The following is a 16359-nucleotide window of genomic DNA, read 5'->3' as shown; positions in this document are numbered from 1 at the left end:
TGCAACCTTACAGTTAACTCGTCCAACGCCATAACGACCTGCCTCTCTTTCGCTGCACTCCACAAGGGATTGCCTGTTACACAAATGCAGTAAGCCAAGGTAAGTTGCTAGCCAGTTAAACTTATCTTATGAAAAACAATCAATCAATTCCTGGTGCGGCAGGGTAGCCTAGTGGTTAGAGCATTGGACTAGTAACGGAATGTTGCAAGTTCAATTCCCTGAGCTGACAAGGTACAAATCTGTCGTTCTGCCCCTGAACATGCAGTTAACCCACTGTTCCTAGGCCGTCATTGAAAATAAGAATTTGTTCTTAACTGACTTGCCTAGTTAAATAAAGTTTAAAAAAAAATATTTTAAAAAAATATTTAAAAAATCATATATCTTATAAAAAAACAATCAATCATAATCACTAGTTATAACTACACATGGTTCATGATATTACTAGTTTATCTAGCATGTCCTGCGTTGCATATAATCTGACTGAGCAGTGGTAGGCAGAAGCAGGGGCATAAACATTCATTCATACAGCACTTTCGGGCGTTTTGCCATAGACTTGAAGTCTGGTGTTTTGCCAAGTCTATCAACTCCCGAGATGAGGCTGGTGTAACCGATGTGAAATGGCTAGCTAGTTAGCGCGTGCTAATAGCGTTTCAAACGTCACTCGCTCTGAGCCTTGGAGTGGTTGTTCCCCTTGCGCTGCATGGGTAAAGCTGCTTTGAGGGTGGCTGTTGTCGTTGTGTTCCTGGTTTGAGCCCAGGGAGGAGCGAGGAAAGGGACGGAAGCTATACTGTTATAGAACTATAAGAACATCCAATAGTCAAAGGTTAATGAAATACAAATGGTATAGAGGGAAATAGTCATATAATTCCTATAATAACTACAAACTAAATCTTCTTACCTAGGAATATTGAAGACTCATGTTAAAAGGAACCACCAGCTTTCATATGTTCTGAGCAAGGAACTTAAACTTTAGCTTTCTTACATAGCACATATTGCACTTTTACTTTCTTCTCCAACACTTTGTTTTTGCATTATTTAAACCAAATTAAACACGTTTCATTATTTATTTGAGGCTAAATGGATTTTATTGATGTATTATATTAAGGTAAAATAAGTGTTAATTCAGTATTGTTGTAATTGTCATTATTACAAATAAATAATACATTTAAAAAATCGTCCGATTAATCGGCATCGGCTTTTTGGCCCTCCAATAATCGGTATGGGTATGGGCTTGAAAAATCATAATCGGTCGACCTCTAGTCTATGTTATTGCTTGGTGAAGTTATGGGCCAATTTCTTAAACACTTAGTGTACAAACCCTCATTGTCAGGCTGATGGCAAAGCTAGCCAAATAACATTTTACTGGTTGAAGTATTTTTAAAAGTATAAATCAGTTGATTTGCAACAATAAAACACATTTTATTAAGCATTACATTCAATCGAGCCTTACAATTATAGTCCAAAAATAGTGTGACATGCACTCATTGGTGAATTAGTGAATAGACACAGAGCCTAATGTGAGTTTCCTTGAGTAGCACTCCTGATCTAGCACTGATGGTGCTAATATTCAGAATACAAAGTGAAAATGAAACATCTTTACTCACCATTCTTGCTCCAGGCAAATATACTACATCCATAACAATTGGTTTTCTCATCAGCAGGGAGGGTTTCTGCAACCAAATTGAGTGTACATCGTCCTCGTGCCGCAATTTGAGCAAACACTGGCACACCGCTTAGGGATTCAGAAACTTTCATAACTTTCTTCTAGCGTACATCGCTAGAACACTCATCGATGTTACTACTAATGTGAAAACAAGACAAAATGTGACTATTGTCACTTGACACCATCGTGGATTTGCAGTGGATTTCTGTTGTTGTGGGCCTTTAACCATCTGTCTGACTTTGTTGTTCGCACAGGAGAGAGACTGGACTATCGTGGATCCTCTGGGGAGCCTCAACAACATCATGATGCTGACAAGGCAGAGAATAGTCTCCCCACATCAAAACACCTCAAGAAACACCAGAGGAGACCCACAGGGAAGAAATCTCACCGCTGCTCTGACTGTGGGAAGAGATTCACCTCCTCAGCAGGCATTAAAATTCATCAGAGAATCCACACAGGAGAGAAATCATATGGCTGTGATCTATGTGGGAAGAGTTTTACTACATCTAGCCATCTGACTGTACACCAGAGAACACACACAGGAGAGAAACCTTATAGCTGTGATCAATGCGAAAAGAGTTTTACTACATCTAGCCATCTAACTGTACACCAGAGAACACACACAGGAGAGAAATCTTATAGCTGTGCTCAATGCGGGAAGAGTTTTACTACATCTAGTCATCTGGCTGTACACCAGAGAACACACACAGGAGAGAAACCATTTCACTGTAATCAGTGTGGGAAGAGATACTCTGATAAAAGAAATCTGATTACACATCAGAAAATACATTGTCAGAACTGAAATGACAAGATGGTGCTATAATTTATTGCATCAGAATTGGGGGTTCTCAGAACTCTCATCTGTGTGTGTTTTAACATATTTAACAGGAGATTTAACACAGTGGATTTCTACTTTTTTTTGTTTTTTTTACAAAAAGTGACAAACAAGACTTGTTACATCGCGTTGGCAACCCACTGGAATCAAGATGTAGCTAGCTGTTTTCTACAAATTGTCCTCTAACCAGTAATGTACAAATTATTCCCAGATTCCGTGTGGTTTTTGAGCTGTTAGTTTTAACAGGACGTGCAACCTCATCTCCCTCCTCTCAGCACAATTGATTTCAACATGATATCGATGAGTGATGACAAATAAGTGTTGTGTTCCTTTGTTTAGCGACCCCTACATTTAAATGCATCACCCCAAAATGTAGCTGACTGTCTTCTGCAGGTTGTCCTCTAACTAGTGAGGTAAAATATATCTCCCATTTCCATGTGTTTTTTTTGTTGTTTGTGTTCGTTTCAACAGCATGTAGAACTGATTTCCCCCCTAATCTATATTGGTTATGTATTGCTACTTGTCAAAACAACAGCGTGCTTGTGCAGTTTATAAGGTCCACAAGTAATATGGTTATTGTGGCAGATGTTTGTGTGAATTGTACATTTTATGTTTAGGTTTTCAATATATTGGTTTTTGATTTGGACACGTTAAAACTGTGTTTTGACATTGGGGCTATCCCACCTAGCAAAATATAATTGAAAAGAATAGTATGTTTCCTCTTTAAGTCAGACATGTCCTTGGTAATGACAACTTGGTTGCTGATTGTCTCAAGGGTTGGCAGTCAAAAATATTTGTGTTTTGACACGTTTTTATTTTAACACGTTTTTCTGTATTGGAGATTAGTTTTGTTTGGACTCGTTCTAAGGGGACGAGAGTTCTATAAGCTAGTGAGTTGTAGGAAGACAAGAGTTCTAGAAGCTAGTGAGTTTTAGGAAGACAAGAGTTCTAGAAGCTAGTGAGTTTTAGGAAGACAAGAGTTCTAGAAGCTAGTGAGTTTTAAGGAAGACGAGAGTAATAGAAACTAGTGAGTTTTAGGAAGACAAGAGTTCTAGAAGCTAGTGAGTTTTAGAAGACAGTGACTTTTAGGAAGACGAGAGTTCTAGAAGCTTGTGGGGGAATTTTTTTTTTTTCTTCTTGTTTTTAATTGTTGACAGCCAGCAGACACCATGTTTATATTGTAGAAGGTGAAGCATTGTAGTTGATTATTATGTGAAATGGAAGTTGTTTGCTTTTGGTAGTAAGCAAACTTGTCCAACAAACTTATAGGACATAAACTCAGCAAAAAAAGAAACATCCTCTCACTATCAACTGCATTTATTTTCAGCAAACTTAACACGTGTAAATATTTGTATGAACATACATACGATTCAACAACTGATACAAACTGAACAAGATCCTCAGACATGTGACTAACAGAAATGGAATAATATGTCCCTGAACAAAGAGGGGGTCAAAATCAAAAGTAACAGTCAGTATCTGGTGTGGCCACCAGCTGCATTATGTACTGCAGTGCATCTCCTCCTCATGGATTGCACAAGATTTGCCAGTTCTTGCTGTGAGATGTTACCCCACTCTTCCACCAAGGCACCTGCAAGTTCCCAGACATTTCTGGGGGGAATGGCCCTAGCCCTCACCCTCCAATCCAAAAGGTCCCAGATGTGCTCAATGGGATTGAGATCCGGGCCCTTCGCTGGCCATGGCAGAACACTGACATTCCTCTCTTGCAGGAAATCATGCACAGAACAAGCAGTATGGCTGGTGGCATTGTCATGTCAGGATGACTGGCAGAGATGCAAGGAAAAAGCCATATCTCAGACTGGCCAGTAAAGAGAAAAGTTTAAGATGGGCAAAATAACAGACACTGGGCAGAGGAACTCTGCCTAGACGGCCAGCATCCCGGAGTCGCCTCTTCACTGTTGACGTTGAGACTTGTGTTTTGAGGGTACTATTTAATGAAGCTGCCAGTTGAGGACTTGTCTGTTTCTCAAAAAAAGTGAACGGGTCTGAATACTTTCCAAAATATAAGACCAAGCTGGAAGTGGAAACGCCAGCCCAGCCACAACAATCCTAGAGGTTCACTGATGATCAACCTCCTCCTACACATCTGACTCCTGATGATCAACCTCCTCCTTCACATCTGACTCCTGATGATCAACCTCCTCCTTCACATCTGACTCCAGTGATCAATCCAGAGGGTCTTCTTTTTGGGGGAATCCCGATGGACGACGTCATCCATTCAGGTTATCAATAGGAAGAGCATCAGCAATATGTCATGTCTGGCAACTTGTCTCGTTTAATGGATATAAATTGGCAGGTGCACAGGGAGAAACCCCATTAAAACACTTTTGGAAGTCTTCAACTGTATCAAAGTCTGTGGCCCGTGATGTTGGGCAAATGATAGTCCCTTATTATACAAGAGACCAAATTCACAAATTCTACAGCACTACGGCAGAGTCATGTCTTAAGTGTAAAACTAACAATGACTCAATAATCCTTCTGGGGATGTTATGACGTCATAAAGTTATGGGCGGGGTTAGAAAGTTGGCTGTCAGAAGGAGTACAATGTAAATGTACTTTTAATCCATCTGTCTGCATATTTCAAGACGTGGCATATGAGATCCCCGATGGTTTTCTCTTCAATCATCTTAAATACTGATCATCTTAAATACTGTACTTAAAAACTGGAAGTCAACCTATCCTCCCCTCCTTGAGCTAGCTACCGAGCTAGCATACAAACTCTGTAGCACAGAGTATTGATCATCGACAATAAAGGTAAAAATTAAATCGATATGACGTTGAGAAATAGTGCATTGTGGGTAGCTTAGAATAAATAAGTTAAGAAATATGTAACAACGCAAAAACATAACTGTTTGTACTCATAGGTAACCAGATCGCGACCACAAGTTACAAAGTCTAACCACACTGTGTTGTTACACTGGTGATTAAAAACTCATGCTTCTGTAACAGGGTTATTTATATTGGTGATTCCCCTTGCCACTTTATTGTTAAGCCAATGGGTTTTTGGTTTGAGTTTGTCTTGCCTTCACCTACTCAAAATGGCATCTTATTGGCTGGTTTGCGTAGCTTGCTTACGAGGGGGGGGGGGGTGTTCCAGTTAGAATCGTCCCAGTGAACAAGCACCAAACCAGCGGTAAGTTGTTGGTTGCAAAGCACTGTACATCAAAAGTGATTTTTACACTCTCAAGTGACGATTTAAATGTACAATTTATATCAAATTGTTTGTAAATGTTATTCGAACATCACACATAAGATGCAGCAGTTTTTGGAGAATATTTGTTGTGAATTTTGTTGTAAAGAATTCCCGCCAGTGTACTAGCTAGCAACTTACTGTGTCTGGTGGGGGGGTTCATACATTTTGTACAGTGCGTGAGTGCAGAGTTGGATGTTGAGACGTGCATTGCATGTCGTGCAATTTTGTGCCGTTCCTATCAGGTACATTGTTACAGATATTATATTGTATATTGTAATTGTATTATTTTGGTAACTAGCCCAGTGAACAAGCACCAAACCAGCGTGCGTGAGTGCAGAGTTGGATTGTGAGACGTGCATTGCATGACGTGCAATTTTGTGCGGTTCCTATCAGAATAAATCTACATGACTGGTGCTACATGTTGGAGTTCCGTGTCGATGACTGATTGTACACAACGCAAGAAGAGTACTGTTACACTTCCTACACTGACTTACAACAGTAAGTCAGCCACCTCGGTAGCTTGCTAGACAAAATAGCCGAACCAATAAAACTCTTTAGACACTTTAGTGTTTATTAGCCACTGTGTTTTAAACCCACTTCTGTCGTCTAGTTAGTTGACCGATTTCATTTCATATCTACGGTGTTGTTGTTATTAGTGTTGGATCCTGTGTTTTACATTATAGCCATTAGTATATATATGATTAAATATAATCTGATGTTGGTTGTGTGAGGTGTCTGCATTTGTGCACTGGAGCATCATTATGAGATTAAACAACTGCTTTCTACTTACCTGCATGTTGCAAAACTAGATAACAGCCCAGCAGATGCTTTGTCCTTGTGTTTGTATGTAACAATATTGAGCACATGGTGTGACTTGCTGTATCTTACAAAGTTGTGATAGGGAGGGGTGGTCATCACGAGGTTTAACTGAGATGGAAAAATACTGAACAACACAATAGCAGGAACTGAGCAACTGTTCTAATTAGGCTGCGATACCAGAACAGTAAGGATCTATACATCGAGGAGGGAGAACTCCAAGAGGCGGGGACCCGCCTGAGCGCCTGCAATAGGCTGGGCAAGTTTAAACCACGCCCAGCCTCTACTGTGATAGGCCAACAGACGGGTTGGAGCTATGTCTATCACCGTATAAAGAATACTGTTTACATACATCTTGTCAGTTCTCTGTTCTGCCTTGTGTGGTATTACAGTGAGCCCGCATTTGCTATTTATTACTTAGCTAATAAAAAATACATAGTATAAAATCGGCTACTCATTGTTATATTTATCCTGATACCAGATTCGAATTTACGCAATTCTAACATTAGTCAGCTAGCGGGCTGGTTAAGTTAGCATAGCTAACATCCACGACCATGAGGTCACGAAGCTACTCCTGCTGAAGAAGAGGTCTGCTGGACGGATAAAGAAGCTCTGGGGCTGAACATTGTCGTGAAAGAGGAGAAGGAAGAGGAGGATGTCACAGTAAAACAAGAAGTAGAGGGTGAGACTGTTACAGTGAAAGAAGAAGAGAAAGTTGTTTCAGTGAAAGAAGAAAAAGACGTGTTCAGAGTGAAAGAGGATGATGTTACTGTAAAAGGAGAGGAGGATTACGTTTTTGGAGTGAAAGAGGAAGAGGGTGAGAATTAGAATTGCGTTATATCGAAAAAGGAAGAGGAGGAAACTGGATATCTGGGCCCGGTTTCCCAAACGCATCTTAAGACATCCAATGGTTTTAACGATGAACGTAGCCATAAGGTGGTTTTGAGAAACCGTTCCCCAGATTAACACTAGTAAGTACTGTTTTAAAATAATAGGCACAAACTATGCAGTTGTTGAACTGATGTGTGATGTTAAAGAGAAAATATGAAATAGCTACATCCAATTTTTGACTTTAAATGATTTATTTATAGCCATTGATTCTTGAAGAATATAACACATGCCTCATGAATTTAGTTCAACTGTTGTACCCCATCAGAACCCCAAATAAGCTTTTTTTACTCCAATGTCTAGGAACAATGTAAATCAACACTGTATAGCCTCAACATGGTTAGAACTATAATGTTGATATCATGGTCAGTCCTTGCATCCATAGGTCTGTCTATGAATTTGACAGTAGTTACATTTCTCCAGCCCCATCCTCATCTTATTACCAAAACAGTGGTGGAATGGCAGCTTTGGTATTGTTTCAACTGTAGATTGGTTGTGTGGGTTTTTTAAACAGCAACAAAATGGCTGCCCAGAGACTTGGTTTGGTTAACAGCTGTGGGATGGGGGAAGGAGAAATGTAACCACACAAATGAATAGAGAACACTATTGTAGCAACCGTAACCCAAACCTAGCGACCTCGTCTAGAAGTTCAGACATCTTGGCATAACAGTTATAAGGTCTTGGTTGGCCTGACAGTCGCTGGACCCAGGTTTGAGTTCAGCTCAGGGCTACACCCTGAATTCACTACACTATGAATACAAAGACTACCCATCCATGATGTCATAATGATAGTTTAACCAGGTTTCTAGGATATATAGTATATTCTAGAATTGCCAGTTAAGATTCCCGTGAGGGGGAATTATTAGAGCTGTTGATAAGTCGTTGTATAATATTCAGCCAATTTTTTTCATACTATTACATTAAAGGCAAGACATACCTAGATTTAATTGCATTCATGAATTGGTTTGAAACCGTTGTTTTAAAACCTACTCAAAGTTGGTGCCTTGACGGATTTGTGTAAAATGGTTTGTCATAAAACACTCTTTATTTATTTAAATGTAACCTTTATTTAACTAGGTAAGTCAGTTAAGAACAAATTCTTATTTACAATGACTGATGACGCTGGGCCAATTGTGTGCCGCCCTATGTGGGAATCCCAATCACGACCGGTTGTGATACAGCCTGGATTTGATCCAGGGTGTCTGTAGTGGCGCCTCGAGCACTGAGATGCAGTGTCCACTGCGCCACTCGGGAACCCCAAAATCACGTTGTTGTGCTGTCCCCAACTAAAATAAATCTTGGTCCACCAAGAGTAATTTGTTCTTTCTACCAATCGCCCCATGTGTTTTTATAAAATCACCTGTATGTACTGGACTGATGCTTTAAGCTGTTTGATTAAATAAGACACACAAATGACTGGAGGGAGCCAGAGATCAAGATAACCTAACCAGAAGAGAGAAATTCTGTCGTTATGCTCCTGAAGTTTCCGGTAATGGGCTACACCAGCGGTCGGCCAATTTTTAATTTATGATAGTATCTCAAAATATTGTCTGTGATAAATCTACATTATATCTAAATTTAAATTATACAAATCTAAAAGTAACTTTTATTGCCAACTATGTAAAAAGAAATTGCCAACATACCATAATATAATAATAATAATAGCTTTGGCGAACACAGTGTACAAACCCTCATTGTCAGGCTGATGTTAAAGCTAGCCAAAGAGCATTTTACTGGTTGAAGTGATTTCAAAAAAAGTATAAAGCAGTTGATTTGCGATGATAACACAAACATTATATTAAGCAGGACATTCAAAGGAGCCTTACAATTATAATCCAAAGTAGTGTGAAATTCACTCATAAGCAACCTGGAAATGGAGGTTACTCCCCTGAGTTTTCCCCATTCACATTCAGAATACATTGTGAGAAACTAAAATCTTTGCTTGCCATTTTTGCTCCAGGCAGATATGGTACATCCATAACTAGTGGTTTCCTCATTACCAGATATACTACATCCATAACTAGTGGTTCCCTCATTACCAGATATACTACATCCATAACTAGTTATTTCCGCATTAGCAGATATACTACATCCATAACTAGCGTTTTCCTCATTAGCATGGAGTTTCTGCAACTAAATTGTGTGTGCATCGCCCTTGTGCGGCAATTTGAGCAAACACAGAAATGGTCCTATATTGGAGACCAAACGTTGTCTGGCACATTGCTTAGGGTTTCAACAACTTGAATAACTCAATCATCGATGTTACTACTAATGTGGAAACATTACAAAATATGACTATTCTTGCTCATTTTGTGGGCATTTAACCATCTGTCTGACTTTGTTGTTCACGCAGGAGAGAGACGTGACTATCGCGGAGCCTCAACAACCTCATGATGCTGACAAGGCAGAGAAGAGTCTCTCCACATTAGAACACCTCAAGAAACACCAGCAGAAACCCACAGGGAAGAGAACTCACCGCTGCTCTGACTGTGGGAAGAGATTCACCTCATCAGCGGGCATTAAAATGCATCAAAGAATCCACACTGGGAGAAATCTTTTAGCTGTATTTTCAATGTGGGAAGAGTTTTTACTCATTCAGCCAGCCTGAAATCACACCGTAGAACACACACAGGAGAGAAGTCTTATAGCTGTGCTCAATGTGGGAAGAGTTTTACTACGTCTAGCAAGCGGACTACAAACCATATAACACATAGAGGAGAGAAGCCTCAGCTGTGATCAGTGTGACCAGAGATAATCTGATAAAATACCTCTGATCAAACATCAGAAAATACATACATGAAGGAGTTGTTTCATGATATCAAAGAATTAATGTCACAATGTAGAATGTTTTAACAATGTACGAAAAGTATTTTAACGATGTCACAATGTAGAATGTTTAAACATTTTAATAATGTCACAGTGTAGAACTCTAAACGTTTGCCCCCTGTTCTATTGATTTCAACTTGATAGGTATATTAGCCTCACGGAAAAATACAGGCCTTGAATTGAAAGAGTTACTATATATGTGATTTAACAAAAATTGACTAACAAAAAAAGAGTTGTGTTACAGTTACCACATTGGTGACCCACTTGACTCAATATACAACACATCAAAATGTAGCAAGCTTTTTTCTACAAATTGTCCTCTAACCAGGGATATACACATTATTCCCAGATTCCGTGTGGTTTTTGAGCTGTTAGTTTTAACAGGACATGCAACCTCATCTCCCTCCTCTCGCACAAATGATTTTAGCGATGAGTTATGACAAATAAGTGTTGTGTTCCTTTGTTTAGCGACCCCTACATTTAAATGCATCACTCCAAAATGTAGCTGACTGTCTTCTGCAGGTTGTCTTTTAATCTCCCATTTCCATGTGTTTTTTTAGTTGTGTTAGTTTCAACAGCATGTACAACCTGATTTCCCCCCTAATCGATATCAATGATTTATTGCCACTTGTCAAAACAACAGTGTTTCTGGTGCTCGTACAGTTTATAAGGAGCTTGTTTAAACAATACAAGTAATATGATTATTGTGGCAGATGTTTGTGTATATAGCCCATTTTATGTTTTCAATTTATACTAACTGTTTCTGCATATTGGTTATTGATTTGTACACGTTAAAACTGTGTTTTGACATTGGGGATAGCTCACCTAGTAAAATGTAATTGAAAAGATGTTGGAAATAAGACTACGCAACCAAATATTTCATATTTACATTTCATGTAACATTTAGTAATCATAATTATTTATGTAACCAACTGACTTTTTTTTTTTTACATTGTTACAATTATAATATAATTGTTGAGGTTATATTGACATTGTTGCCCTGCTTTTAGAATATCAGGACTCATTCTCAGATGTGCCAACCCAAATGTACTAGAGCATGTGGTAAGGACAACTTGGTTGCTGATTGTCTCAAGGGTGGGCAGTCAAAATATTTGTATTGTGCATTTAACCAGTGTGTTACCATGGATCACAATTTATTTTGACACATTTTTCTGTGTTGGAGATGAGTTTTATCTCTTCTTCTTATCCGTATTGTTTTTAATCTGAACTGTTGGTTAGGGGCTCATACGTAAGCATTTCACTGTTAGGTCTACACATGTATTCTGCGCATGTGACTAATACAATTTGATTTGAGTTTGGTTTGGGCTCGTACCAAGGGGACGAGAGTTCTAGAAGCTTGTGAGTTTTAGGAAGACGAGAGCAATGTAAAGAGATGGGGTGAATGAGTGGGGAAAAGTACATTTGACACAAATTACCTTCATAATATCAAAGAACAAATGTGTGTATGAGGGGAATTAACTTTCATAGAGCCAAAAAGGGTGAGAAATTACACCAATACCAGTGGTCAATTTTCACTAATGTAAATAAACATAGATGATGGAACATTTTACCTTTTGCTGATGTGATGAACCGCTAAGGGGACATAAATATTTACCATCTAAACCACGTGTGACCTCTCACCTCTCTGACTGAGCTCCACCCTCACTGGGTCCTCAGAGGAGAGGAAGGCTGAGGAGGGATGGAAGGATGAATGGATCAGTCAGTCAATAAAGTGTAGAGCTGCTGTCTATGCTGTCTGACAAAATCACAATTTTAGTAGTTCATTCAAGTAATTAAGGCTTAATGACTGCTGAATACCAACTATCAATTACTTAGATCATGTATTTTCAGGTAGAGATACATCCTTGGGATGTCCCTAGCCCGTTGAAGTTGACATTTAAAATGGCGAAGGTTAGGGTTTAGGGTAGGGATGTCCCAAGGAACCCAGATAGCTGGTGTCCCAAGGGACCCTGGTGTGCGCCAGCTCATGTTTTTTAAGGGTAGGTAACAACACGCTGATCCTCAACGAAGGAACGACTCCAACACCATCATTAAGTTTGCCGATGACGCAACAGTGGTTGGCCTGATCACCAACAATGAAAAGACAGCCTATAGGGAGGAGGTCAGAGATCTGGCCTTGTGGTGCCAGGAAAACAACCTCTCCCTCAATGTGATTAAGACAAAAGAGATGATTGTGGACTACAGGAAAAGGAAGACCGAGCACGCCCACATTCTCATCGACAGGGCTGTAGTGGAGCAGGTTGAGAGCTTCAAGTTCCTTGGTGTCCACATCACTAACAAACTATCATGGTCCAAGCACCAAGACAGTCATGAAGAGGGCACGGCAAAACATATTCCCCCTCAGGAGACTAAAAAGATTTAGCATGGGTCCTCAGATCCTCAAAAGGTTCTACAGCTGCACCATCGAGAGCATCCTGACTGGTTGCATCCCTGCCTGGAATGGCAACTGCTCTGCCTCCAACCACAAGGCGCTACAGAGGGTAGTGTGTACAGCCCAGCACATCACTTGGGCCAAGCTTTCTGCCATCCAGGACCTATATAATAGGCGGTGTCAGAGGAAGCCCCCTCACTCTCTGTTATCATCTATGCATTGTCACTTAAATAACTCTACCTAAATGAACATATTACCTCAATTACCTCCGCTAACCGGTGCCCCCGTACATTGACTCTGTACCGGTACACCCTGTATATGGTCAAGATATTATTTAACTTCTGCACTTTAATTACTTGTTCCTTTTATTTTCTATTCTTATTTGTACTTTAAAAAAACTGTATTGATTGTTGGTTAGGGGCTTGTAAGTAAGCATTTCCCTGTAAGATAACATTTGATTTGAATTGTTAGACTCATCGTACAGAATGAATGACTGACTGCCCAGTTCAACATCAGTTCACCGTCTCACCTCATACTGTATTGGAGCAGCAGCAGCTGACTGCCCAGTTCAACATCAGTTCACCGTCTCACCTCATACTGTATTGGAGCAGCAGCAGCTGACTGCCCAGTTCAACATCAGTTCACCGTCTCACCTCATACTGTATTGGAGCAGCAGCAGCTGACTGCCCAGTTCAACATCAGTTCACCGTCTCACCTCATACTGTATTGGAACAGCAGCAGCTGACTGCCCAGTTCAACGTCAGTTCGTTGATGCTAATCAGCATGTTTTGAATCTGAGAGTAAATAGATCCGACTACAACTATAAAAATTAAGGGTTCAACTGGAGTTGTTCTCAGATCCCTAAGAACCGGAGGGTTCTTGGTCAATGAAAAACAGCCCCAAAAGGTTCTTCAAATAACTTGTTAGAAGGTGGGTGAAGTTTGGATGCGACAACAGTTATTAAAAAGGTTAAGTTGGGTTGATGTTTGGCTCTGAATATGTCTAGAAATAATTTATTATAATAATATAACATACTAATAATGAATAACGAAGACAATGATGTGAATATCTTCCAAAATGTTACTGTAGTTAATTACCGTAAATATTAGAAAGCCGGGTTTGACCGTCGGCATTGTATGAGCTACAGTACAGTACTGTTATCTAGCTAGATAACGTTAATGTTCTAACTCGGCAGAATTTAGGTTTGGATTATTTCCCTCAACTATATTCTTTCCTATATATTGTATATCGTTTCCATAAAGCCAGCATGGCTTTACACTCATTAACGTAAGTTTAAAATCTAGAGCAGTTCTCACTTTTGTGATAATGAACTACCTAACGTTGACTAACTAACTAACTAAGGACCGTGACCTGTCCAGACGAGATGTTACAACGAATTGAATCGTCAGTGGAGGTCTTCCTCTTTATATATCCTGCTAAAGCATGCAATACTATTAACTCACAAGGGGGCATACCGTTACATATACAATACTATCCCATTTTGGAAACGTTACATGCACAATACTATCCCATTTTGGAAACGTTACATGGACAATACTATCCCATTTTGGAAACGTTACATGGACAATACTATCCCATTTTGGAAACGTTACATGGACAATACTATCCCATTTTGGAAACGTTACATGGACAATACTATCCCATTTTGGAAACGTTACATGTACAATACTATCCCATTTTGGAAACGTTACATGGACAATACTATCCCATTTTGGAAACGTTACATGGACAATACTATCCCATTTTGGAAACGTTACATGGACAATACTATCCCATTTTGGAAACGTTACATGGACAATACTATCCCATTTTGGAAACGTTACATGTACAATACTATCCCATTTTGGAAACACATTGACAATACTATCCCATTTTGGAAACGTTACATGGACAATACTATCCCATTTTGGAAACGTTACATGGACAATAGTATCCCATTTTGGAAACGTTACATGGACAATTACTATCCCATTTTGGAAACGTTACATAGGACAATACTATCCCATTTTGGAAACGTTACATGTACGCCCCCTTGTGGAGGGAAATTAATATCTTAGACGGTAGCTGTAGATGGGATTGAAATGCATAATGGTATTAATACAGTGGCTGGACGATCTCTTTCGTATAAATGCCCTTCAGAATCCAAACACAGTATTGCCACGCAGAAAAATGTTGTGTATAATCTTTCAAGTCAGCCTGATAAAATATTGGACAATTTGTGTACAAGGATATCTTGAAATGTGATATTTCAAGATTACATTTAACCTACATAGCAGTCAATACAAACTGGCATCTATTAGCATACACTTCTGCAAATGATCTTTTCAGGTCGTCTCATAAATGAATCAAGTCCATGGAATGGATATAGACAAAAGATTGTATTAATGTTTTCAATGTATGTTGTTTTATTTGTACATCTTTATTTATATATTTTTAAATGTCATGAAAAGCACTGCCATTTCTTACTTTTGTTGACACAAATCCCTTTCACCATGAGAGTGAAATCCCGCCGGCCTTTGATGGGGAGAACATCCACGCCCTCGAGGACGTCCCCATGGGACTTGGGGCTCTGGCTGAATTTTTTATTTTCCCTTAAATTTCCCCCCAAAATGTCAGAAAAACACTTATGTTGTTAAGTTACTGTGTTCTGGGGATAAGAGAAGTTGGGTAAAGTTACCAGGGCCGGTCATAAAGATGGCAAACTTCCTAACATAAGTGAATATGAGTGAATAAGTGAATATAAGTGAATATGATATACACACTAAAGCTGAAAAATCTGTATTTAGCATCAAGTCTACAATATTGTTAGTTTTTCTATGATTCAGTTTTAATGTATGTTGTTTTTATTGTACACTGTACAAAGTAAATATATTAATTATTATGGTCTGACATGTCTACAGAAATGTTGCATTTTTGTCATGTGTTTTGTTTGGTAAATAGTTTTGTAAATATTAATTCACATTTGTGGTATTTAAATTAATATTGTCAATATCTTGGTGTTACAGTTATACGGTGTTTGCTTGACAGTCGCTGGACCCAGGTTTGACTTCAGCTCAGGGCTACCCCCAGAATTCACTACACTATGAATACAAGGACTGGCCATCCATGAGGTCATAATGATAGTTTAACCAGGTTTCTAGGCTATATAGTATATTCTAGAATTACCAGTGTAGATTTCCTGTGGGGTTCAAATTGTTAAAGCTGTTGATAAGTCATTGTATAATATTCAGCCAATTTATTTTCATGCCATTACATCAATGTGGCCCAACCAGAAGAGAAGACACTCTTCCTGAACCACCTCCTCCTGCTGTCCTTCATAAATTCTTACATTGCTGGTAATAGGCTACATAAGCAGTCGGCAACCTACATTTGGAGTGCAAATTTATCTGACCATTTCTACTCATCTGGTGCCAGTTATGATTTTCATATGTTCATTTTACTGGAACAGTTTCATTTAATTGATAACAGTATCTCAAAATCATTGTCTGTGATTAATCTACATTCTAAGTGAAAATTATACAAATCTAAAAGAAACTTTCATAACCATCTACATAAAGCCAACACATAAAAACATTGCATTCTGCATTTACAAAATATCCTGATAAAAATAAATATCCTAGAAATATTCTGGGCTCTCAGTATCCTGCGCCAGTGAGTTTGGGACAGACACAGCTGTCGGCTATTTGTGCAAAGGATAAGAACTA

The 16359-nt window shown here is 39.1% G+C and overlaps 3 protein-coding genes across 8 annotated transcripts in view; 2 read left to right on the top strand and 1 right to left on the bottom strand.

The window, feature by feature from the left end:
• Positions 1–16359, bottom strand: part of LOC118365743 (zinc finger protein ZFP2-like) — a 426011-nt gene that overhangs the window by 279073 nt on the left and 130579 nt on the right. The gene's annotated exons all lie outside the window — the stretch shown is intronic.
• Positions 1–16359, top strand: part of LOC127914401 (uncharacterized) — a 143172-nt gene that overhangs the window by 65593 nt on the left and 61220 nt on the right. The gene's annotated exons all lie outside the window — the stretch shown is intronic.
• Positions 1–16359, top strand: part of LOC118373987 (zinc finger protein OZF-like) — a 96452-nt gene that overhangs the window by 67812 nt on the left and 12281 nt on the right. The window contains exons 2-3 of one of the 5 annotated variants that reach the window (XR_008088207.1): positions 1918–7345; positions 9770–11805. The exons of 2 other annotated variants lie outside the window; for them this stretch is intronic. Coding sequence is in view for 1 of the 3 variants with exons in the window: in XM_052490211.1 (XP_052346171.1) it covers positions 9770–9810 (41 nt within the window). In the remaining 2 variants the exon portion in view is untranslated. Of the gene's footprint in view, positions 1–1917; positions 7500–9769; positions 11806–16359 lie in introns of those variants that run through there. 2 more of the 5 variants (XR_004823523.2, XM_052490211.1) reach the window with 2 other exon arrangements.

Source organism: Oncorhynchus keta, chromosome 32 (genome assembly GCF_023373465.1).
Source record: "Oncorhynchus keta strain PuntledgeMale-10-30-2019 chromosome 32, Oket_V2, whole genome shotgun sequence".
Lineage (NCBI taxonomy): Eukaryota > Metazoa > Chordata > Actinopteri > Salmoniformes > Salmonidae > Oncorhynchus > Oncorhynchus keta.
Note: the sequence above shows the minus strand (reverse complement) of the source record. Positions and strands in the feature narration are given on the sequence as shown.